General features: G+C 36.7%; 1 protein-coding gene across 11 annotated transcripts in view; it reads right to left on the bottom strand.

Moving 5' to 3' along the window:
* Positions 1-27,099, bottom strand: part of THADA (THADA armadillo repeat containing) — a 315,416-nt gene that overhangs the window by 154,433 nt on the left and 133,884 nt on the right. For 8 of the 11 annotated variants that reach the window (XM_038394629.2, XM_043511866.1, XM_038394628.2 and 5 more), the window contains exon 29: positions 8,088-8,256. In XM_038394629.2, the coding sequence (XP_038250557.1) occupies positions 8,088-8,256 (169 nt within the window). Of the gene's footprint in view, positions 1-1,349; positions 1,441-8,087; positions 8,257-10,231; positions 10,350-25,742; positions 26,096-27,099 lie in introns of those variants that run through there. The other 3 variants (XM_043511870.1, XM_043511873.1, XM_043511872.1) reach the window with 3 other exon arrangements.

The following is a 27,099-nucleotide window of genomic DNA, read 5'->3' on the forward strand; positions in this document are numbered from 1 at the left end:
TCTGTCATATATTTCATGTTTTAGCGGTCTCAGATGATGATCCAGCTCAGGTTCATTTTAAGAACACTTTCACTGTAGATTTCACAAAACAGAAAAAAGGTACCAATGTGAGATATCTAATCAACCCAAAGTTTAAGAATCTTAAGTGCCTTCCAAAATCTGAGAGGGACAAGGTGTGGAGCATGTTTTCGGAAGTCTTAAAAGAGCAACACTCTGATGCGGAAACTACAGAACCCGAACCCCCAAAAAGGAAAATCAACCTTCTGCTGGTGGAATCTGACTCAGATGATGAAAATGAATATGCACTGATCTGCACTGCTTTGGATTGTTATTGAGCAGAACCCATTATCAGCATGGACGCACATCCACTGGAATGCTGGTTGAAGCGTGAAGGGACATATGAATCTTTAGCACATCTAGCACATAAATATCTTGCGATAGAACAGTGCTATGAGACTGCCTGTTCTCGCCTTTCAGGTGACATTGTAAACAAGAAGTGGGCAGCATTATCTCCTGCAAATGTAAACAAACTTGTTTGTCTTAGCAATTGGCTGAACAAGAAGTAGGACTGAGTGGAGTTGCAGGCTCTAAAATTTTACATTGTTTTAATTTTGAATACAGTTTTTTTGTACATAATTCTACATTTATAAGTTCAACTTTCATGATAAAGAAATTGCATTACAGTACTTGTAATAGGTGAACTGAAAAATACTATTTCTTTTGTTTTTACAGTGCAAATACTTCTAATCAAAAATAAATATAAAGTTTTTTTATTCTGTGTTGTAACTGAAATGAATATATTTGAAAATGTAGAAAACATCCAAAAATATTTAAATAAATGGTATTCTATTATTGTTTAACAGCACGATTAACTTTGTGATTAATCACGATTAATTTTTTTAATTGCTTGACAGCTCTAATTTTAACACAACTAAACTCAGAATTATATAATTTTCCAGGATGAACATAGTTTTCTTTTAACCTAAGTGCTTTTCTCTTAAACATGCAGGCAAATGATGCAATCCTTATTACCTTCTTTTGGAAAATAACCAGCATTAACATATTTAAATTTAAATGAATATTTTAAGAATGCCTGGTTTAGACATACATGTACCATAGTCATTGATGGAAGCAGCTGGAGTTGTCAGTCACAAGATAGCTACCAGTCTGGGGCCCAAGCCTCCAACTGGCTCTAGAAAGAGTTCTCCAAAGCTTCTGTGACTAAACCACAAGTAAATCACAAGAGTGCTTGATATAATAGCTGTATGTGTAAGACTGAACAGACATTTCTGAACGACGTACTCATATATTACATAATAGGTTCTCAGATAGTACAACCAAATCCTCACCTCAAGAACACTTCATGGGTTTCGAGGGGGCAGAGGTAGATAAGACATGCTCAGCAAAGAACTCTTGATATAAATGGATGTCCACTGATCCCTAAAACACAGAATTTGCCCAACTGAGAATATCAGAAAGGTGCAAAAGGGTATATGTGATAAACGAAAGGGTGGGTGGGGTAGCTCCCTTTTGTGGACAACCAGCCAGCCAGCTAGCTATAAAATCCCTCTTAGTAGTTGTTCTCTACTGGCTTTACCTGTAAAAGGTTAAAAAAATCTCCCTGCATAGGTAAAAGGACGGGAGTGGGCACCTGACCAAAAGAGCCAATGGGAAGGCTAGAACTTTTTAAAATTGGGAAAAAACTTCCCCTTTGTCTGTCTGTCTGTTGTTCTCCCAGAGAGAAGGGACAGAGCAGCGATAATGTAAGAAGCTTTGGGCCAGGTATGAAAAATCATCAAATCATACCTAGAAACTACTCATTTAAAACCCCAGATATGTAAGTAAATCAGGAAATGTTTAGGAAGACGTGATTAGGTTAATTTCTTTTTTGGCTTGTGGATTTCTCTGTGCTAACCCCAGGTGCTTTTGTTTTGCTTGTAATCTTTTAAGTTGGACCTCAAGAAAGCTATTCTTGATTCTTATTTTTTTTAAGTCTAGCAATAGCCTAAGTTTCCAGATGTATTTTCTTTCTTTTTTTGTTCTTAATAAAATTTACCTTTTTTAAGAACAGGATTGTATTTTTGTGTCCTAAAAGGTTTGTGCACATGATGTTTAATTAGCTGCTGGCAACAGCTTATTTCCTTTGTTTTCTTTCTCAGCTCTTCCCTGAAGGGGGGGTAAAGGGCTTGAGGGTATCCCACAGGAAGGAATTCCCAAGTGCGCCTTCCTGGGTTCTCCTAGGGGTTTTTGCACTTGGGTGGTGGCAGCATCTATCCATCCAAGGTCAGAGAAAAGCTGTAACCATGGGAGTTTAATACAAGCCTGGAGTGGCCAGTATTAATTTTTAGAATCCTTGCAAGCCTGCACCTTCTGCACTCAAGGTGCCAGAGTGGGGAATCAGCCTTGACAGTATATCAGAATTTTTTTTTTAATAAAGGTAGATTTACATAGGCAGTACAAGAGGGATTATGGAAAACCACAGTGCCAAAATTAATCAAGCAACTGTAGGGCTTTATACTGCCCTCTATCAACACAGTCTAAGAGAACCTTCCGTGCAAAATCAGTAACAATAAAAAAATCTTTATTAGACTTTACCACATCTCTGGCATTCTCCCTTTTTGATTCCATTAGGGATTTTTATTTTGAGGTGTTTGGAGATTAATTTAAAAAAATCCCACAAATCTCAACCATTCCTCACTTAAGACCAAAATTTACTTTCAGACCACACAGCATGTGTTGTCATTATTCTCAATTATATCCATCACAGATAAAATAATTATGAAAATTAAGTTGCAGAAAATTTTATGTTAAAAAAATCAATCCCACTTAATTCTGAGCTTTCCTACTTTATTATTCATCTTGCGCTCCTCAATTTGCACATTTTGGAATTTGACAGGTTGACCCCAGGCAGCTTAATTTTAGATATTAAGGTTAGAAAATAACTGTCTACTTATTTTTATTAAAATCCTCTATTTGCTTAGCTTGTTACAAATCTCATGTGTAACAAATGAATTTACTGTGATAACAGATAAGTGGACTCAACTTGTAAGTTAGAAGTAATGTGGCAAATACATACATTCTGCTCAGTTAAACTGGGCATGAAAATATCAAAAGTTACACTACATTATGTGTATATATACCCCCCCACACACACACATTCCAGTTTTAAGTGGGACAAGTAGCCTCAACAAACAGAAACCAATTTTAAGAGAATTTATCCGTTACCTCATGGATCATTTTTAGTACAAAATCCTCACCTTACCAAAAAGAGAGTAGGCAACAAACAAGGGGAGGGAAACATTCCACAGAATTTAATTCAAATATATAAAGAGATTTCACTTCTTTAATCTCTCCTGCGTATAAGCATTTTTACTACTTGCAACCAGTGACAGATTGGCCACACTGTAGACTGAATGTCCTATTTGTCCACACAATGAGTATGGGGCATAGGCAGTGGTAATGTGCCTCGACTGTTTCCTGGAGGGATCCCACGTCTAGGTGAGAGAGAGTATAGTTCAGTGTCCATATGCATCCAGTCTTAGGCCTTTCTGCTCTGAATACCAATAAGGATGTCAATAAGTACTAGTGGTGCTGGTTTTGTGATGTGTTAACTGAGATTGCATTGCTATGGGCTGAATTTAAAGAATGAACAGGCAATGTCAAATCTTCAAGAAAATGAGAAGAAATCTGCATTGCACTTGTAAGAGGTGGGAGAAGTAAAACTCATAAAAATTAAAATGCAGTAAGAAAACCCTACTGAGGAGTGATAGGCAGTTAGCAAAGAACTGGACTTGGAGGAATGGGTTCTGTGCCTGTAAACAGAATGCACAGCTGATATAAACTGGGAGTCAACAGGCAGACAAGTCTATGTTTTACCATGTTTGAGCTCCAGGATACGAAATATCCTTTGAAGAAACTCTGGGAGAAAGACAGAAAAATCATGATAGCACACAAGTCTATTAGTTGTTTTCGGAGAAGTGTTCCAAGAAATTCCCAGTTTGTCACAAGCAGTTAAGAGAAATTTTAACAACACAGTTCAACCAGAAGAGCCACAAATGAGCTAGATGGAGGTATCAGGATGGCATGACGTGTTCTTGAGTGCAGTTTCAGGACTGAGTATGAGATAAGGCTGGGGCATATGATCAGATGAATTGGATGTCTGAGTAAAAAGTGGAGGGGGAGTCTTGAGAGGCATAGCCCAGACACAATAAAGATGCAGTGGTCAAAAACATAAGAGGAGGAAAAAGGGGAGATTGCCAGCAATCATCCCAGACATGCTTCGAGAGGGACTGCAAGGAATAGTGACACACAATGACTCTCTCCATGCCCCACTCTCTTTCCAACCAAAATGGCACATATCACACAGAGGTATTCCATAAACAGTGCAAGAAAAATGATGCAACATTTGCTCAAAGCTGCCTCCTCCAATTACATCTTGCCTATATCAGCTGGTTTTCTGCTGTCCTCATGCCTGCCATGCCTACAAAAGGAATTCTGAATATTGGTTCTGAATATTTTTGAAAGTTATACTCAATTTTCAAAACTAGTCAGAAGAGCTTTTCAAAAATGCAACTCTAATTTTCATTTAAAATCATGACCTACCCTCCTTTTTTTATGGCTCTACATATATAGATAAGAGCTAAATATTTTTCTGAGAATAGCTAAACCAGGATTTCAGCAATTAAAATGAAACCAGTCTCCTTATTGTTTTCAATTACCATCAATGGTGGTTTTATTTAGCATATAACTAGAGGAACCATAATTGAATGTGTCTTTTTTCTTTATTTATGTTATGTATAGTGGTATCATTACAGGGCATACAGCCCATGTATTCTGGGCTTTTTTTTGTTTCATGTCATTATTCAAAGGGGGAAAGCATATACTCACTTTAAAGGGACAATGTCAGATTGTTTCACAAACTTTTATATTTTGTAAACATATTTTCAAAAGGGGAAATTTTACAAAGCCCAATAAAATAGATTTTTTAATTTTTAAAAACAGTTTTGTTTTGAGGTAAATATTCCTCTCCTGCAGCATATACAACCCAACCACTGCAGCCCATTGGCCCTGCTCCTATAAGTGAATTTAAACAAAAGACTTCAATCTTTAGATCCAACCGTCTGGCTCCTTTTACAAGCACTGAACTCTCTTCTATAAAATAAAATAAAGCAGGAAGGGAAGATAGATTTGCCTGCAGATTTTCATTTCAGGGTCTAAAAATAGTGAGGGAATTATTGGAGACCTACAACTAACTTTATGACAGGTTTCAGAGCGGTAGCTGTGTTAGTCTGTATCAGCAAAAAAACCCCCTAACTTTATGTAAATTAATGATAAACCAGAAACTAAATCTGGTATATCATGGGGCACAGGTACAGCTGACAATTATAGCTGTATAGGGACTCCCCTCTGTTTCCCCTGTCCTAAAATTGCTGATCATACAGGAAATTTAAGAGAAAAGAATACTCTGGAAAAGACATAAGAGAACTCATAATAAGAAGGTGTGCCAAGATACGTTGAGAGCCATGGACAGTTGCAGGCTAACAGAAGAGAACACGCACAATAAGGCATTGTCAGATGAATTCTCATAAAAAAAAGGCAACAAAGCAGCTAAATTACTAGTATGACAAATTTAAAAGTAAGCACAAAACACAACTGATTACCCTAAATTAAAGGAACAGCAGGTGAGGTAATTTACGATTCCAAATTGATCGTGGGCTGTTTCCTAGAATTTGACCTCCAGTTACAGAATATGAAGCTTATCACAGTGGGTTCAGAATTAAGAAGCATAGAAAAGATTTAATTGCTCCATTTAAAAGTGAACTATAAGAAATGTTCGGAACAAGAAAAAGATTTAGAGAACATACACGGAAACAAGCAAAGCTACTGTCCATAATGTCTTAAACTATAAAGCATTTTAAAATACCCATCCCCAAATATGACAGGTCTGCATTAACACTCCTATACAAATAGAATTGGTCTGCCACTCAGTACCCTATCAATATACCCTTCACTCAAAAGAAATTAGAGGATATCATATGCTATGATTAAAATTTACAAGAGATGTCAGGTCTCAAGGTTCAGGACATAAAGCAACTACTACTACTATCTGATTAAGAAATTTCCCCTATAAGCAAATTACTAGATAATTGTTCATTATGGGAATTTCACACTTTCCTCAGAAGCAACTGGTACTGTTCATTGCCAGAGACAGGACATGGAAGCATACAGACCACTGATCTGATTCAATATGGCAACTCATATCTCCCTATGCAAATGATTTCTCAAACACAGATGTCAAAATCTGACGAAGGTCATTGCTAAAAGGATGGGAATAAACCTCACATGTAAATGTCAGCATATTACTAAGTATTTCCCACTCAAAGTTGATGAAATAATTTAAAATCATTTTGTCTTTAGTGTGAAAAAGGTGTCAATTTGCATAGATGGATTTCCTTCTGGAAATTCTGCAAAAAACGCAATTTGGGAAAAAAATATAAAGTGGGTAGATATTACCATTTTACAAGAAACAGCACAATTCTGAGTGAAAATGTGAAAGGAAATGCATTACCATTGAAAAGAATGCATTGAGGATGTCCTTTGCTATTTCATTTTTTGCCACAGCTATCTTGAACTGATAGCTCATTCCTTCAGAGACAATCACCATATCAAAGACAAGAAAGCATGTGAAACTCATGTAATACTGATACTTGCATGTCCCAAGAAGTTTCTCCAATAACATAGATAAAAAGTTCTATCTTTGTCACAGTTGCATATTTTAAAAAGGGACATGATCAACTTGAAAGCCATATCTGCATAAAAGTTTTTTATCTACTATAGTTACAAGATTACTATATTACTAAGATTACTATTACCAAAACATTAGAGGAACAAATGTTTCTCTAATTTTTAAGTTTCTTTACTTTGTGCATCTAATAGCACTTTTGTGTACAGTCAGTTCTACTGTTTCCCAGTAATGGTAGGTAGTCAGTTTTTCTTGTGCTAAAAAGACCCTTTTAAATGTTTACAGAAGAGCAAAAACACAAACAAAAAAACTTAACAATTTTGAAGGGAATTTTTATAAAGAATTTCAGGATATACTATTTAAAAGGATGCTGTATAAGAAACCAAAATTTTGTAAGTTAATTTGAAGCTAATAATGTCTCTTTACAGTCCAATGTCCTAATAGTTAAAAAAAAAAATCAAAAAAAGAAAGAGGATCAAGAACACATTTCTAAAAACAGAATGGAAATACAGATGTTAACAAACCCTTAGACATCATTATTTCTGCCTGGGAGGTTTTCTCTCTGTGTTTTTTGGCTCAGAGAATTTTTTGGAATAATACTGTTTCACAAATTTATAAATTTAATTCAAGTATCTGTATCTCATATTCTTTAACTACACTTTTTCATTATTTTCAGTTTTGCTTTTTCAATTATAGAGTCAATTAAATATTTATTTATAGGTTATTTATGCATTTCTACATATGGGGCCAAATTCTGACATTTCTTAATTGGTAATGTAAGTTATACAAGTCACTGTGTAAGAGAAAGTGGGTGTAGCATACATGCCAAGAGGACGTGGCAAGAGTGACAACCAAAAGGATCATGGAAAATGTGTCAGATAAGTAAGAAAGATTAACAGACAGGATATGGGAGTGGGAGACCGTGACCTGCCATAGAGTTGGTGTATGATCTTGGGCAAGTCACTTAACCTCTCTGCACATAAATGTTCACATCTGTAAAATGGAAATAATGATATTTTCCCATTTCTTAAAAGCATTCTGAGATTCAAAGATAAAAACTCTATATTAGTGGCATTGCTGTCATATATAATCTTGCACCCTTCTTGTAGGTTGCTGTTTCTTACAACTCTGTCCTTCTGCTCTTTTTGCATGGATATTAAATCAACTTACACTAATTTACCAAACTGTGATTTATATCAACATTTAAATCATCTATGAATTTGGCATTCTATATTTATCATCTTAGACAACCGATTTGTAAAGTGTTTTCATACATTGCTTAATAAGTGTTTCTCTACTCACCATGAACTATGACTACATCTCATTATACAAAAGTAGAACTTACTTGTAGAAGCAGTCCATGAACAGAATTCTGTCGTCTACATGGATTGGTGCACTCTGGAAGCCCAGCGAGCAGAGATTGTACTGTAAGTGGAATCTGGTTTATCGTAACAAATGGAACAAGGGCTCGGCCTGCCATCTCACGAGAACGATACACAGGAGAGTGGCCACATCTAGAAAGGGAGAAACACGTTTGTCATGCATTGCTATTACTTAACAAGTAACAGTTACACATTTATGCCAAATATGATTATTTTAATGTATTCCAAAATAAAAATGCAAACTAAATGACTAAACACAGTGAAAACTAAACCAAAACATGTTCCTTACAAAACATCCTTTTATAGTATTTCCTCTAGCTACTGATACGGTGTAATTCCAGCCACCTATATCTAAATACATCCACACAAGATTCTGTTCTTCAAAAATGTCCTTGTCTTCTTTAAGACAAAAATATAATGGGACCATAGACCCGGATGTTCAGTAGCAGCAATGTATGTTGGCCATTGACGTTACTAATGACAAACAGTAACCGCGAATTTGAATGTGATAATTTATTAATTTTACTAAAATTTATGATTCGCAATGTGCCTAATACACAATTTATATGAAGATATACAGACATAGGGCAAACTTTCAATAAGACATATGTTCCTAAAACAAATGCATAAAAAGGCCTGGATTAGTACACAGCAGACATACTTAGGCCTGGTCTACACTGAAAAGTTAGGTCGACATAAGCCGCGTAGGTCAATTTAATAATGTGTCTACACTACCAAGTCCCTTCCACTGACTTAAGTAGCCTGTAAAGTCCAATTCTGTACTCCACCTCAGTGAGAGGCATAGCGCTTGATTCGACATCCATGGGTTGACATGGAGATAGCGTAGACACTGCGTTGTGTAATTTGAATGAATTGGCCTCAAGGACGTGTCCCACAGTGCTTCGCTGTGACCGCTCTGGAGAGCGCTTTCAACTCCACTGCAAGTCAGCCAGGTACACAGGAAACAGCCACTCCCCGTTCAAGCCCCGGGAACTTTTGAATGTTCATTTCCTGTTTAATCAGTGTGGAGAGCTCGCCAGCACAGCTCATCATGGCTAAGGCTATGATTATGTCACAGAGGTCATGGAATCTGTGACTTCCATTGACCTCCGTGACATTTTCTCCCCAGGAGGTGGAGCTGCCAGCCAGCCCCACCCACGCAGCTCCCAGCCCGCATCTTGGTGGGGGGACCCCGTAGCTACCCATTTGCAGAAGGGGGCTGGCGGACCCTGCAGCTACCCAGCCAAGACGGGGAGACTTCCCACAGCTGCCCAACCACGGGGGGAGGTGTGGGAACCCTCTGCAGCAACCCAGCCCTCAAGCACCATGCAGGTAGCTAGGGGAAAGGGGGCTTTTCTCAAACTTCCAACCTGTGATCCCTGTGATCCCAAGACCTCTTGCCCATGTCTCATGGCCTTACTCACCATGGCTTTCAAAGGCCAGCGGTTTTGATTATGTTGTTACTGCAGTGAAGTGTATTGAGGGGTGTTTTTTTTTTTAAATAAAAAATAATTAGCCTTGCACCAGAAACAATGCATGCACTGTCAATGCTACCCTTGTGCTTTGCATTCCTTGCAGCTAAAACCTTGTCCATTGGCACATCCTCCACACCAGGACAGAGATGTTCCCAGATTAGAAGATGGAAAAAGACGACTCGGGAAGATATGTTCATGCTCCTCCAAGAGTGACAAGACGGAGCTCAGAGCATGGAGGTTTACACTGAGACCCTGGACATGGTCAGGAAGGACAGCAAGCCCAACCCAAAACTCCACTCTGCTAGTTGCATTGTGGGATAGCTACCCACCATGCAGTGCTCTGTGTGTCGATGTAAACCCTGTTAGCGAGGATGCATTCTGCTGACATGAGTGTAGTGTGAACACGCAAGATCAACTTGCTTAAATCGGAGGCTCGATGTCGATTTACATGATGTCGACTTAACATTGCAATGTAGACACTGCCTTAGTTAACAGCATAATGTATCTGACAAGGTATCCATTTTAGACCACATTATACCCTGAAGATACAAGTGTGCACTGGGGGAAGTGCAGAGCAGCTATACTGCCAAAGGAGCTGCAACTCTCTCTTCTGGAGCTCAGTTACAACTTCTGGATGGTGTAGCATGCTCCCCTCTCCACATCCCCATCAGGAGACTTGCTTGACAGAGGTGCTAAGAGAGGATAGTCCTTGTGCACCAGGAAAATGCAAGGAGTGTGACAACAGATGTCCTATACACATGTGAAAAGGACGGTGGATCAGTCCTAGTCATAGTCTAACCCTTTCTGCATATTGTATTTTTGGCCACATGTGGTAAAACCTTTAATCCTGCATTGGCAAGTGTAGGGAAATATTTGGTTTAGTGCTAATAAGAACTTCTGTTTTTTAAATGAGAATGCTTCAGTTCTACTAGAGAATAACCTCAGCACAGCGGAAAGTGATTTGTCTACAACTGTTCCTGTATTCGTGCTATACTATGTTTTATGTTAGCAGAGGGAATCTTGTATATAAATGTTTCTTTTCAGCTACAAATAACTCTGATATGGTTACAGATGTTTAGTTTCTAATTAGCAGTAACTGTATACTAAAGAATGCTCCTCATTCTGTTCATGACCTTTTTACAAATGATGATTTCCCAAAGGAATCTGGCCTCTATTCAGGAGAAAGAATGGAAAATGGGGAAAGAGCCAGAGTCTGCTGCATCCAAATACCCTGTGCAAAGGTATTTTCCAAAACCATATGATTCAGAGGGTTTGGGGTTCTCTCCCTCCCCAAATGTAATGCAATTAAATAAAATGGAATGGAATTCTATTTTTTTTCCTAATAACATAATCAAGTTTAGATTTCCAGGCAATTTTTAAGTAACCTCATTTTAAACTGTGTCCTATGCTTCTGTTTAAAACAATTTGCATTAAGCAGTCTTACAAAAAATTGTACAATTTTTCCCTATGACAATTATTGCCAGATTGTTTATTTGTTAAGGTAACGCAAGTAGTAACCACAGTATATGTTACTGACAAAAAAATATAAAACTTTACACATACAAGAATTATATATTTATAAATACTTATTCTAGTTGGATATATTTATAAATTTATTATTAACACAAGCAGATATTAGAACATTATGGTCCCAATCCTCCTCTCCCTGTGAGGTACAGTGAGAACTGGCAAAATCATTACTTCCCAATCCAGTCCTACACACAAAAAACCCCACTTAATTAAATGAGCATTATTAATGGAACTGAGAGAATGGTGACAAAAAGCTATTTAAAATGGATATCTATAATACATTTTTATCAGATATTTGCTGGATAAAAGCTGGGGCTTCTGCTACGAAAATCTGCTTATACACTGTTTATTCTACACATTTTCAAAACTTGTAAAACTATTTTTAAACAACCAATATAATACATTAATTATTTTAAAAGGTCACAATCTTGGCTTCAATATGCAACCTGAGATGCCAGTGGGTTCCACATGGGCTGGAGAAAAATGGATCCTCACTACCTCTAACCCACTAAGTGGAAGCTGCTCCACAATTGCTAAGGCTGTAGTAGCTCCATGTCATGCCCCTGTTGTGAAGGGCATTGATTGGAGGATCTGTGAAACAGCAGATTCTCTGCCCCTGCCATCTCATCTCCTAAACACTGCTGCTGGGGGTTTCACTTTCCAGAGCTGGGCTACAAAGTATGCTATACATGTAGATCAACGCTCCCTAGATAGTTTCCAAAATTCTTCCACAGTGGTTGTGGGGAACCTCTGCAGTTGAGGGGAGAGCAGAAATGCAGAGTTTGGTTCCAGTAAAATATATGCAGTAATGCCTGAATACTTTGACAGTGAGTAACTCCTAAGTGTACCAACATGTCATTTTTTAGGGCCGGATTCTGCCACACAAACTCACATAGAGTAGTACCTTACTCCATAGGTAGCCCCATTTATTTCAGTGGAGCTACTCAATGAATTAAATTATTTCCTCCTTGAAGCAAATGGCAAAACTTCCATTCACTTCAATGGGGCCAGGATTTTACCCAGCATATGCGTGCCCCAGTACACTCATACAAATGTCATCAAACTCCCAAGAGCAAATACTATTATTCAGAAAGGAAGAAAATTAACAAAATCAAGCAATCCTACCTTATTAACAACAAGCTGATAGTAAAGTCAGTCTCATATTTTGTGCCAACCAACCCATTCATCTACTATTATTGAGGCAAAATATGAACTACAACTGCTAACTAATCATTTGTAAACAGGTTTTTCCTACAAAGCAGGTTTTGGAAAAAGGAGATATTTACTTAATATAACCCAGAAATTCTATATTGTCATTTGTTTGCCTATATAGATTTATTTTTTTAAATATAGCTCTTAGTTCAGTACATATTTTCCCCCTTATGCTGTCTACAAAAGAAAATCAGAATGAAAACAAATACTTAAAAACAAATACGTACATTATTGTACGTAAAGGGTTAAATTGTAACATTACAATCTGCCCTGAGTCCTGAGCAGTACATACCACAAAGTCTCTGATAAAACCAATAGTAAAAGGTTCTTTAGTCATATAAGTAAAAAGAAAACAAGGCAAGAAGTGTGACCACTAAAACGAATACTTTGCTTCAGTTTTTAATAAGTGTAATGAGGAGTTTAGGGGTAGTGGCAGGGTGGCTAATGGAAATGAGGATATGGAAGTAGAAATTTCCACATTTGAGGTGGAAGTCAAACTCATACAGTTTAATGAGCGCAAATAGGAGGACCTAGATAATCCAAGATTAAAGGAACTGGCACCTGAAATTCCAAGCCCAATAGCAAGGATTTTTAATGAATCCATAACCTCGGGGCCATACCATATGACTGGAGAACTGCTAATACAGTAGCTATTTTTAAGAAAAGGGGAAAAAAAGTGATTCTGGAAACTAAAGGCCCATTAGTTTAAATTAGAAGATCTTGGAACAAATTTGAAAGGGGAAGTCGTTAAGGATATAGAAGTAAACTGTAATTCAGATAAAATACAACAAAAGGTAGATCATACCAGCCCAACCTGATCTCTTTGAGAATATAACTGATTTTTTTTAGACAAGGGAAATGGTGGATCTAATCTACCCGGATTTCAGTAAGGCATATGATAAAGTTCCACATGGGAAATTATTAGTTAAATTGGAGAAGATGGGGATTAATACGAGAATCAAAAGATGGGCAAGGAACTGATTAAATGGGAGACTACAATGGTTGATATTGAAAGGTGAACTGTCAGGCTGGAGGAAGGTTACTAGTGGAATTCCTCAGGGATTGGTCTTGGGACCAATCTTATTCAACATTTTAATTAATGACCTTGGCACAAAAAATGGGAGTATGTTAATAAAATCTGCAGATGACACAAAGTTGGAAGGTATTGCCAATATGGAGAAGGACCGGAACTAACAACAAGAATTTTTGCAACAAGCAAGGGATACATCAGTTGGAAGCAACAGGAGAGGAGAAAGACCTGGGTGTACTGGCTGATCACAGGATGACTATGAGCCATCAATGTGATGCAGCTGTGAAAAAGGCTAATGCAAACGTAGGATGCATTAGGTAAGGTATTTCCAATAGAGATACGGAAGTGGTATTAACATTATACAAAGCACTGGTGAGATTTCATCTGGAATACTGTGTGCAATTCTGGTCTCCCATTTTAAGAAAGATTAATTCAAACTGTAACAGGTGCAGAGAAGGTCTACTAGGATGATCAGAGGAATGGAGAACATATCTTAAGAGAGGAGACTTAAGGAGCTTGGTTTGTTTTCTCTAACCAAACGAAGGTTCTAGGGAGATAAGATTGCTCTCTATAAATACCTCAGAGTGATAAACACCAGGAAGGGAGAGGAGTTATTTAAGTTAAGCACCAATGTTGGCACAAGAACAAATAGATATAAACTGGCCATCAACAAGTTTTGGCTTGAAATTAGACAAAGGTTTCTAATCATCATAGGAAAGAAGTGCTGGAACAGCTCTCCAAGGGGAGCAGTTGGGGCAAAACACCTAACTGCTTTCAAGACTGAGCTTGATAAGTTCATGGAGGGGATGGCACGGCAAGGTTGCCTATAATGGAATGAGGCCCATTTTCAACTGCGAATAACAAATATCTCCAACAGCCAGAGATGGGACACTAGATGGGGAGGGCTCTGAGTTATTACAGATAATTCTTTTCCAGGTGTCTAGCAGGTGGGCCTTGCTGACTTGCTCAGGGGTCTAACTGCTCACCATATTTAGGGTCAGGAAGGAATTTGCCCCCACATCAGATTGGCAGAGACCCTGGGAGTTTTTTGCTTTCCTCTGAAGCATGAGTCACTTGCTGGTTTAAATGAGAATAAATGGTAGCTTCTTTGTCACTTTAAGTCTTTAAATCATGATTTGAGGAGCCAAGTAACTCATGCAGAGGTCATGGGTCTAATTACAGGAGTGGGTGGGTGAGGTTTTGAGGCCTGCAACGTGCAGGAGGTCAGGCATAGTGGTCTGGAATGGAAATCTGCTACTAGATCTGGCACTCACTCTTTCCTCTAAACCTGTTGATGCAATCTACTGTACAACAGAGCCTTGCTAACATGCGCTGATGACTTGAAGACCCACTTGGGAAGGCTCAATTTTTGGACTTAAATAATAAAAACTTTAAAAATGAAGGATACTGCATAACAAAAAGCACTTTGTTTACCTTGACACACGTAAACTATGATAACATCTAACAGTATATTAGTAAATATATGGTAATATACATATTTGCAAAAGTACTGAAATCTTAAAAATATGAAACCTCCTGAGAGCACTATATTAAATTCTTTCTTAGAAACAGAATAAGGTCACAGAGTTCTGTTACAATTATTTGCTTTTCAGAGAAGCAAAATCAGTACTAAGAAGGTTTCAGAGTAGCAGCCGTGTTAGTCTGTATTCGCAAAAAGAAAAGGAGTACTTGTGGCACCTTAGAGACTAACAAATTTATTTGAGCATAAGCTTTCGTGAGCAACAGCTCACTTCATCGGATGCATTCAGTGGAAAATACAGTGGGGAGATTATATACACAGAGAACATGAAACAATGGGTGTTACCATACACACTGTAAGGAGAGTGATCACTTAAGATGAGCTATTACCAGCAGGAGAGCAGGGGCGGAGGGGGTAATGGCCCATCCACTCCCAGTCTCTATTCAAGCCTAAATTAATTGTATCCAGTTTGCAAATTAATTCCAATTCAGCAGTACTAAGAAGGTTCATCTGTATAGTAAATAACTTCTATTTGTTCTCTTTCCTAAAAGCTACTTTTTCTGGCATAAGAATGCATAGAAAAATATTTATTTTTTCAAAATATACTATTGGTAATATACCAAAATCTCTCTCTCTCTCTCATTTTTAAACACCATAATATATCACAACAGGGTGACAACTAGTAACCTGTCGATGAACTTGACTTCCTGAAGGCACCTGATCTATACAACTCAGGTGTTTTGAAAGTACTTGGCTTCATGCCTTAACCACGAGAGGTTTACAAATGAACTTCATAATGTATACCCTCATAGTTTATTCCTTAACCAGTAGGGCTACCTTAGACTTGGGGAATGTGACATTTTGACTGCTATTGTCTCTCACTCAGCCATCACCTGTTATCAGTAACTTAACTCAAAAGAGTTTTATTATCGGAAAATGAGAGGAGGAGTGACCTCAAAACACAAGAGTCAGGCAAATGTAAACAAATCATAAAATTCCAGCTTTGAGAGGCAAGTCTTGCTTCCTTGTTATATCAGTCACAAAGGAGACCCTCACAATATCTGACTCTGGAACACCTGTCTATACAAATACTTCTTCCTTCTGGCAATTTATAATGAACATGGGAAATGGTCTGACCAGTCAAATCAGGAACATTCTCTACAGATAAAAATGACAGTGGCAATTGTTTTAACTCTATTTGCATCTGTAGTGAAACCTAGTACTTTAAGGTTAAAAATAAATAAAGAACATATACAGTTCATTAGCAATGAAGTTGGATTCAACAAATGGGATTTCATTTTAATCTCAGTTTGATCTTTCTGCTCAATTCATCTGGGGGATTTTCTTCCTGACATTGTATAAACAAAGACAAATATACAAGTAGCAGCTGGAAAATCTTTTGGGCTTGTTATTAGTCAAATAAGCTTCCTCACTGGTTGTGCTCTAAGTATTTAATCTTTGTATTGGAAGGTAAGCTTAAAAACTGTGGCACTCCTGACTATTTAAAAAAAAAATCCATGGTACAGATACTGAAGGTTTCCCTGAAACCGTGGCAACACAATGGAGGTAAACCAGAAAGTTGTAGACATCAGTGAAGAAAGTGTTACAAACTTTTCTCACTGGTGGATAGATATTTTTTTCCTGTCTGTCCCTGTCCTGCACTCATTTCCACAGAGGCAGCACTAAACCTTAGAATGTTAAAGGGACAAATGAAAGATAGTGTGTGAGATTTTCAAAAGTGCTTATGTGACTAAGGAGGACAACTCAATAAGACATGCGGTCCTAAATTACTTAGGTGGTTTGGAAAAAACATCTACCAGCTCAAAGTGATTCAACAGAGCTAAAAATGAACTCAAACTTTTTGAAGAACACTTCCAATATCAACAGTAGATGGTTGTAGAATTATAAAACAAAGTAATGGTTAGAGCAGGAAACTATATAGGGGTCGACGAGAGGCATTCTACTGAAGGCTAAATGCCTTTTTTTCATTTTGAATACTTTCTACTCCATACAGAGTATACTGTAAAACATGCAACAACATTTTTGTACAGACAAACAATGGACAACTAATACTGTTCCCCTGAACCATTAGAATTTGACAATGTGTTTTCATGCTTTTTAGTAGGTTATCTGTGGACATAAGTCTCTAGGTTATGCTAGTTTAGAGTCCCTGTGAATATACCAGTTACTAGGTTGTGATGATGGTGGGTAGCTGTTTCTTAAGTATTACTTGGACAGCTGCATGTTAGGAGCCTTTGTGGAAGGAAATGTTGACAATCTGTGTTGGTAGATGGCTTGAGCAGTCTCTGTTGTCCTTCACCAGCCAGGAAGGACACAATCTACATCAAAGGTAGTAACTCAAATGTTCTTCAGCATATTACAGACCACTACTTGTGCAAATTGACCAATCTCCATAAAGGAGCAGTCTAGGCTGTTTATTTTGAGATTGCTTACCTCATCCTGGTTCCCATATAGATCATTCTGTATACATGTGATCTTCTCTGAGAAGAAAGCTGACTACTCTTCAGAATAGTTTGTGTGCTGGATTCTGGATTAGACTGCAAGCAGTCATTCTGACAAAATGAATAACAAATCAAAAATAGTTCAGGTGCTGTGACTTTGCAGTCCTTTGGCTGATAAAGGGGGGCAGAGGGGGAATCTATTTGCTTCTTCCAAGGATGTGGCTCAGGACTGAGGGAATTCATCATGTTGTAAACTAGTTGTGTCACTAGTTGTGTGGTATTTAGAGATTTCAATGTATTCAGCAGAATACAAACTTTTTTGAGATTTTTAAAATTAATCTTGGCCCTTCTAACTGCTGAAAAGGCCCTGACAATGTAAAACAATGCACTGTTGTGTTGTGAAACCTAAAATCAGAAGCCCAGTACTCAGTAAAATTTGGGCCATGTTAAGGAACCATTTTTCAAGAGTCATTTATGAAAACAGTGCATTGCCAACTGACACCAACCATTCTGAACAGGACACAATTACTGAATTGTGGTATTTTTAAGATTTGAAATTCTATTCTGTTCTTTATTGTTTCTCAGACCATGCTTATCACTGCAGTTTGACTGCCTTCCAGTAACACATTAAGTGAAGTGACCGAAACCTATCTCAGGCTGCTTGGTTCTTCCATTTTCTTCATAGGCCAGAAGTGTGAGCAGTGGAGTGTTTTGGAAGGAGTATAGTATTTTCTTTAGATTTGAAAAATAGTTAATCTGTGTCTTGAGGATCTGATATTCTTTATGGACACATTTTATAAAGAGAGTCACAGGGAAATTGTGAAATCATGTCTCAGTCCAATTATAAAACTGCTAACAAACATGCTGGTATATCCACCCTCATTTTATTACACCTCAAAATACTAGTCAACTGGAAAAGTTTGCAAAATCCTCAAATGATACACTGCTCCATTTCCTCCTATGGAGAATCTCAGTTCTGTATCCATCTATTGAAAGTAAATTTTAGTCCTAGACACAGTTATCAAAATAAGTACTTCATGTGAAAACCAGTTCTGTTCATCTACATACATAAAGAACTATTGAATGTAACACATTTACCTCAAACAGTTCATGATCAAGAACAAAAAGTCAATAAATCTGAACAGACTCCAGCAAGTTTAATTATGGATTCAACATATTTCCCCTGCACTGGCCAACCTTAGAAAATATTCAGATCCTGAACAAACCAGCTAAAACTGGCAAGATTTAATCCATAAATTTTATCAACAGCTTGGGCTACATATGAAAAGGTTTTATACTCCCCAGCACACTTCAAAGCATTCAGTTAATTACTCTAACGGTAAAAATGACAGGACATTAGTCGAGAAGAAAAGTAAAAGTACTTCAAATATATTTTTATAAAAGAATTTAAGGTGTTCCCTATTTGCATGGTTTCCTTCACTTCTATTTATAACCGTTCCTTTTCTGCAGTACTCATTTTTACCAATTCTCAGATTACTAAATTAGCCACAAAACAAACATTTTTAAAACACTTTTCTCACTATTTGCACATTAGCTATGTCACAGAAATATAAAGGAACAGAGTTAACTTGAAAAATGATGTTTCCACATGAAAATTTTGTACCAGTTATTGTTACAATCTCAAAAACTGCAGACCAAGAAAAATTAGCAGGAAAAATCTCGTCTATTTTTAGTTTGTTTCCGGTGTCTGACAGTACTTTATGTATAATCAATTTCACTGTTTGGTTAGTAGTAAGTTAGTTGTGCTTCCTGTCTCATGAACTAGAATAGTGGTATCACATTCTCATATACTGGTCTGGAGTAACTTTAAGCGTACTACTTTCACCAAACCATGAAATAGGGTGTTCGGAACCGAATAAACAACAAACATGCACTTGAGCAGATCAAGGAAGGACACCACTGTGTTGATCTCAAATTCAACCCAAGTCCCTTCTTTACCCCAGCGGGAGCAGGAAAAAGCCTTCTAATAAATGTTTTTATAAATCAGGCTTTTTAAAAACACAGAACAAAATTCTGTACATGCTATTTAAAGCACACTCTATCAGAATTGATTTGTTATTTTGATTAGAAAAGGTTTTAAAACATTTTAAAAAATAATTAAAAAGTGAACAGTATCCTTTTAATGTTGATGCTAGATTTGTCATTAAGTCATATCAAATACAGCATGAACAGAGAAAAAAAGGGAACTCTGAAAGCTAATACAAATAATAAAATAACAACAACAGAAGTAATGTTATATCCTGACCCTATATAGACATGTAGGGGTCCACCCCAAATCATGCCTAGCTGCATGCAGCTCAGGAAACAATGGAGGTTGCATCTGAAATGTTCCTAGGAGAAAGTTGAGGAGGAGCAGGAACAAAGGAGTTTAGATGGAGCCTGGTGACACAGGGGAAGGTTGAATGCTGCAGCCCATAAATGGGAGTCTTATATTATTTCCTTTTCCCCCTCCCCTACCCTTGGCAACAACAGAGCCCTGTGTACATCATCCATTATTATAAGTGGTGAGCAAACAACACTATTTAAACCTAAACAAGGAACAACAGGTCACACACAAGCTTCATTTGTTTGTGAATAAAGTAAAATAACACATGCGATGAAGAGCTGTAACTACCAAATAAGAGTAACACATTTAATAACTGCTTTAGCCACTATGCACATATGCAATCCTTTCGTAACAATGCCTATTGCAATAATAGGAACTACCATGTATTTCCTGCTTACCACTTGCTAGTTCTGGAGAAATAAAATAATCGTAAAATGGTGTACCTTACATTAAGAATAAATAATTATTTTCATATATATAGAACAAAAAAAATATACTTACTGTCCCATTGTCACTCAGCAGTATACAAATTACCCGGCCAAAATGATGCCACAGCAGACAAGCATTTCCATCATTTTTTTATGCTCACCATACACTTCTGTCTTGGACCCACCTTTCATTCCTAGAGTACTCTCTGTTCTTTAGATTAACTGATGAACAGTTCTCTTATAAAAATATCTAACCCAGCACTTCTACTGCTAACCAATACAACAGTAGAGCATAGCCAACTTTGCCAATTAAAACAAACATTGAACTTTAGTCTTTGGGTCAACCACTTGCCAGCCTTACCCAAAGTTAACCAAAGAGTTCACTTGGTTTTTAAATAATTGTTCAGGAACCCAAAGTTATTTTTATGTACTCTTCAATTTGCAGTGGATTAAGTTCTTATTAGAAAAAAATTAGTCGTGTTAAAATTCAGCTACTAGCCCAACTACACTGCACTGTCTGTTCTGAGTGAAAGAGCGCCTGCAAAGATGACATTCACAAAAATGAAGTAAAAGCTTCTAGTTATCTTTCTTTTTCAAATCAGATCAAATGATTTTGCTCCAGACTCTAGTCATACATCTTCAATATAAATCATTTTTAAGTTGCTAAATTGCCCCTTGTAAGACATAATATTTGAATCAAATTTTGAAGGTAGCAATGCTATAGCTATGTTATGCAGTTAGGTGTAAAAAGAATAGTAAGTTGACTATACAAATATTTTTGTGGTGCAGCCCCATTACTAGATATTCCTCTGATTTCCATATTAAAAAAAATCAATGAAAGAATATTTTTTCTTAAGGGGGTATTATCAAACCTTTGAGGTCTTCAACTTGGCCTACTCTGCATTTGTCATTTGACCCAATATAAAAGCAATGACCCCTGGAATCTAAATAATTATTTACATTTTTTCTTTACAAATGCATAGGTTTATAGAAATTAAGACAAATGGTATATTACCATTTCTCTTAATATTACCTACAATCTGGGCAGTAGCTAAACGCTATACCCACACAGGCAACACTATTCACAATAGCATTATCTCAGGATGTAATCCTACTCGGAAAGAGGGGATTCTTCGCCCAAAGAAGGCACTATATTGTTTCCTCCTCCCTTGGGATGTCTGGGAACTGGTTCTTCTCTGTCCCTGGTACAGCCTGAATCTCCATCATAATTTCCCCAGTGTAAGTTTATAAGCCACTCTCCATTTTCCTCTACTAGCTTTAGAGAATATTTTTGGCATTTCAAAACAAGTGAAAGATAATATGTGTGATTCTATTTACACCGTGTTACATCTTTCCCATGCCAAGGTTGGCACACAGGGCGAAAACTAGCCTCTTCCATTTCTGTCATTTGCTGCTGCTTCCATTTGTCCTGTGGTGTTGAAATAGTCTATTCTGCCCTTCTTGCTAAGCGTTCTTCTTACAGTTTTTGTTGACATGGCAGTCCATGTTTTGGCATCTAGAGTACATGCCCCACAGACGTCCAGCGCTTCCTTCTGCTTTCGGTAGAAATGAGCTGCTGGTTGGTAACTTCTTAGATCTCTTCACGGGTGACAGAAGCTTTCCAATGCCCAGAATCTTTAATCGGCATTTATTTTAGTAGTACATCCACACTATTAAGGATTCCTCTTAGATTCCCCATTGATATTAGAGAAAATCAATGAGACAATATCTTTCCTTAAGAGGATAAATAACTAGAAGGCATCTAGTTTTCTGTCCAACATTTTAGTAAATCTCCAGCTCTTAACAGTGGAAATAAAATGACGCCTTCTTTCATGCCAGTGTCCACAATGAACCATTCTGCTATCTGGTTGTTTACCCTTACAGAGCACTTCACATCTCTGTATGTGGCCTTGATGTTGATGACTTTCACTGGGATTCTGTAGGACTGAAGAATATTCCACAATGTATACCTGTGAAGGCTGTCAAATGACTTTTGAAAGTCAGTGATTCTATACAGAATCTAATCCTCATTGGGGAAGCAAGTTGCTGGTTTCTTGAAGCATAAGATATACAGAGTTGATCCAAAGTTTCACAGTCAAAGGGGATCTCTCCAATGACTTCAGTGGCTTTGGATCAGGCCCATAAACATCTGGGTATAGTGTTGAGGAGAGAGGGGACTAAAGCTGAAAAGAGAACCAAAAGAGCCCTTCCACATCCTCTCTGGAACCTGGCTGAAGCAAACTATACACAATTTTGAATTATGACTGTGGGAGCCCTTGGTATTTGTGTATGGCTATTAAAAGAGTAGAGCAATGAGATTCATTTTCAGTTTACTGTTTATGTGCACATTTTTCAATCCTACAGTGGTGTCCTTTACCTGCCCAACAATGGCTACAACCTGTTTGGTGCACAATATCTTTGATTTTATATTAGAGACTTTTCCTGCATTTCTTGTATCCACAAATAATATGCTAGGGTCACAAAATAATTTTTGCTGTGATCAAATGTATTATGCAACTATAGATTTTGCAAATAATTCTTTTCTCTCCTGTCTCCTCAGAGACTCAATTTTTACTTAATTTATGAATAAAAACATATCTTCATAAATGATCATAGCTGTGAAATCATCCTAGAGTAAACAATAATATTAATTGTACTTTAAAGCGCTCCATATAGACTTTTATATCACCCAAGAACTAATGTATCCAAAGTGAGACAAACCAAGTCTCAAATTTTTTATCTTCAGTTGCTCATTGCTGGGATTCATATGCATTATAATCGGTCTGAGTGCATTTGTACTTTAATCTGAAATAAGTTGAGGAAAATGCAGTATTTACTTACCATTTTTGTCAATTTTTTTCTTGACAAAGAATAAAGAAAAGCAGGGACTCAATGACTCAACAGTAGTAACAATTTACATGCTTTACGTACTAATTACATACTTTACAACAATACATCAACTTAGTCAAATAAAAAAGGGGCCCAACATCAAAGCCAAAGGTAGAAACAGATTAGGTGGAATATAAATGTTTTTCCACAGTTCTTAGGCACGAATATATCTTTGAATTTATGTTAAAAGATTTTTAAAGGACTGGGTTTGGGTTTTTTAATAGTTGCATAAGTTTCTAGTCTCTTTACCTGTAGTAAATAGTTTACTCTTCCAATACAGCACAGATGAATAAGATAAAAAACATTAGGCAATATTCTTCTCATAAGCACTTAAAATCAGTTACACTGTAGTATACATTAGTAGCACAGAAAGCATGTAGGCGAACTACACAGGCTTTTTCTATTTGTGAAATAGGTCAACAAGTTATACTAAAAGCCCAAGTCTCCCCCACCTGCACCCCTCACACTTAAGGGACCCTAGGAAGAAAGTAAATAAGTTTCATATTCCATAGAAGTATTTTCTCTTCAAATTCAGATTTATTACATCATCTGCTGGGCTTCTCTATTTCAGTTCAATCTTTTTTTTGCTTTTGCTGTCAAGAAATCCTCAGCAATGTCTCAATGACAACCATAACTTCAAGTAGATTTATTTAGCAATTTGTTGAAGTCACATATGGTTAACTGTAGATTCCTTTTCTTAGTATTTGGCTGATACCATGCCAGAGAAACAAAAATTCTGCCAACTTGAGTTTGTGTAAAAGGAAACATGGAGAAAATAAAAATATGCTTTATATGTTATTCAAAACTGCATTTTAATTTTGATAACCTGTAAAAACAAACTACTATTATGTTTCACAAATGCAGAATCATGGGAAGAACTATACAACACTTATTACTGTAACAATTAGTTAGCAAAACCCACAACAAAGACTGTAGTCAAAACACAAATTTTCTGCCGTAATGTCTGTAACCTTTTATTTATTTTTAAAATAACTATATAGGCTAAACAATAACTTAAATCTCATTCCTTTGCAAAGATTTTACGTGTTTGAACTGATTGCAGCTGAGGACATGCCAAGACTAATTTTCTTACTTTAACGTACCATTAGAACCATGGCAAAACAGGTCAGCAGCCAGAGGTGTTAGGTTCTTCCAAAACTTTTCCCCATTCCATATATGTGGCCAACCCTCTACAATAGTTGAAGAGTGCCTACCGAACAGCTCCATTGATACAGATTTTTCTCAGAAGCTCAGATTTTTTTTTTTTGCTTTTTATAATGAAACTTTTAAAATATCACTATTGATTTTAGTCTTGTGATTAATTAATTATTTTGTTACAGTATGTGTTAACTACTTATGCTAAACAATCTTTTCCACCTTGTATTTAGCTGTGCCACCTTGAGTACTTTTCCCACACCTAAGGAAGAGCTCTCTGTAGGTCCAGTTGTCCAACAGAAATTGATCCAGTAAAAGATATTCCCCTCACCCACCTTGTCTCTCTTTTATTTTGTTATAGTCATTTGCATGGCATGCTTTTATTCCCTTCTATTTTTCTGCCCTTTCCTGTGTATACTGTTGTGAAGGAAGATTATGTGACTAAATGTCTCTGGTCCAGCAAAGCACTTAATCAAATGTTAACTTTAAGCACAGGAGTAGACTACTAATTTCACTGGACTACTCCTGTACTTAAAGTTAAGCTTGCCCTCGAGTGCTTTGCTGGACTGGGACGTAATTGTGTAAACTAAATACAGCAAGTTACAACATCTAAGAGAAAACCTATATTCAAGATTAAAGTAAATATTTCCAGAAGATTTTAATTTATCCTATCATTTCCAATAAGCCTTTCTCCTATTGCACTGATATTTAGTATATATTTCTCTTAGAAGTCAGAAAATCATGCCCACTTTAGATGAGCAGTGCAAGTATCTCTCCCATACACAAAGCAACAGAAAGTCATCATTTCACTGTCTGCTCAATCACTGCCACTGTGCAAATCAATTTAAAAGCACAGTTCAGTTTTTATGTTTGTTGTATGGAGAGTTGTTCAAATTTCTTCTATAAGTCTATTTCTAAAAGAAATAAGCCTGGATGTCAGTCATAACATTAATAAAGGAAAAGCTGCTTGTGACAAATATGAGAAATATATACTAACAGTTAGTGCAGTAAAAGAAAGGCTTGGTGGGGCGAAGAATAAATTGAAACCTTCTGGAAATATATTCACCCTCATTACCAACTCTTTGCAAACAGGATTGTTCAAAGAAAGACGATACCCAGAAATGGGCATGCCAATAGCTGCCACTAGCTTCCAAAAATTGTGTTTTCAGATACATTTGAGAGTTATGTGTAGGTTTGATCACTTGTTCACACACTGGCTACTAAACTTAAAAGATAACACTTAAGAGTAGCATATTTTTACTAGCTTTGTTTTGATAGTCTTAGTATATTTGTCACTTTGTTCCATCTCAAATGAACTCCTTATCCTTGGTCCATCAAAGGAAATATTTATACTATTGTCTAAGAAGATTTTGCACCAAACAAAAATACATACAAAAGTGCTCTCACAATAAGGATTTAGCATAGAAAAACATAATACAAATGTAAAAAATCCACATTTTACAACTGGATATACATGATTTTTATATTATATATCTACATCTATATATTTTCTCTGTACTTACATCAGGTTATAGGTTTTGGAAGCCCAAACTGCACTCAAGATGATAGTTGCTGTTGTAATAAAATGACAAATGGGCCCAGCGAGCTTCCTTAGCAAGAACTGAATATTTTTAATATTTTGCAATATTCTGATTCCAAATAATAAAAATAATTCCAGCCAACTACAACTTAAACCAATCATATGGACCAGATAATATAAGAAACAAACAAAAATGGAGGATGTATCCATTTTAACACAGAGACTCAGGGACAGACTTTAAATTAACAATAGTAACTCACAACAGTTGTATTAATGTAAAACTGGCTTTAACAAGTGTATTTCCCTTCATATCACGCTGAACATTTATCCCAACAGAAATTTCTGTTGGTTGTTGATAAAATCCCTATCTCATAGCATTGGCACTGCAGGTGCCAATCAGGCAGGTTTTTGGCTTCAAGTTTCCTGTTGGTGCCACAATATGATAAAAACGTGCAAAAAGAAAAAGGCTGTAAGGTAGGGAGAGCCACATGGTTACACAGCTCTGTAGCAATCTACATTGGCCACTTCTCAAAAAGGTACTAGGGTTTGGAGGTGAGAAAGTCAGTTAAATGCTGTACCAGTCAGATACAGGACAAAATAGTTAAGTCAACATAAGCAACTGCACATAAGAAAAAAATCAGAGAAACTACTTTTTTAAAAAAAACGAATAAATAAATAAATAAGGAATATTATTTATTGTAATAAGCAATTACAATAGCTGAGACACCAAAAATGTTTGCAGAAACTTTTTTCCTAAATAGAGTTACTAACTAAGTTTTCAATAAAATTACAGAATCTCAAAAAACGGACTGTAGATATCTCAGGATAGGACAAGATCTGCAGTAGTTTACTTTTCTCTTTGTGAGATTATGTAGCTTCTCCCTTTTAATGTGAGCTATTGAGTTCAAAAGGACACTGAGTACTTAGCATATCTGAAAATCAGGCCACTTCTATTTCGGTCTCTAAAGACAAATTTAGGAGTCTAACTTCAGGCACCTAAATTTGAAAATGTTGACTGTACTTTATAGCCTTACAAACACTTTTGAGTTTGTTGCTCTGTTTCTCATTCTGGGCCCAGACCTGGTCCCTATGGAGTGAATGAGAGTTTTGCCACTAACTTCAATGGGAGCAGTATCAGGCACTTATTGACAAACAATTTACCATAAGTTACTGATGTTATTGCATGTGAGTGATAATGCTACTTAAGCAATACAAAGCTGGCTATGGAGGTTAAGTTTCTCTAAATACAAAGAACAAAAAATGAACCGCTTGTTAATAAAGATTCATAATAATTTCCTTTTAAAAATAATGAAGAGTGTTTATGAAAAGTAACAAAAATTAGTATTTAGAGAGACCTGATGGTTCCTTTAGATAAATAAGAGCCATGGCACAGGCTGTCTGAATTAAAAAAAGTCCATGTGAGTTAT

The sequence above is a fragment of the Dermochelys coriacea genome, chromosome 3, assembly GCF_009764565.3.
Source record: "Dermochelys coriacea isolate rDerCor1 chromosome 3, rDerCor1.pri.v4, whole genome shotgun sequence".
In the NCBI taxonomy this organism is placed as follows: domain Eukaryota; kingdom Metazoa; phylum Chordata; order Testudines; family Dermochelyidae; genus Dermochelys; species Dermochelys coriacea.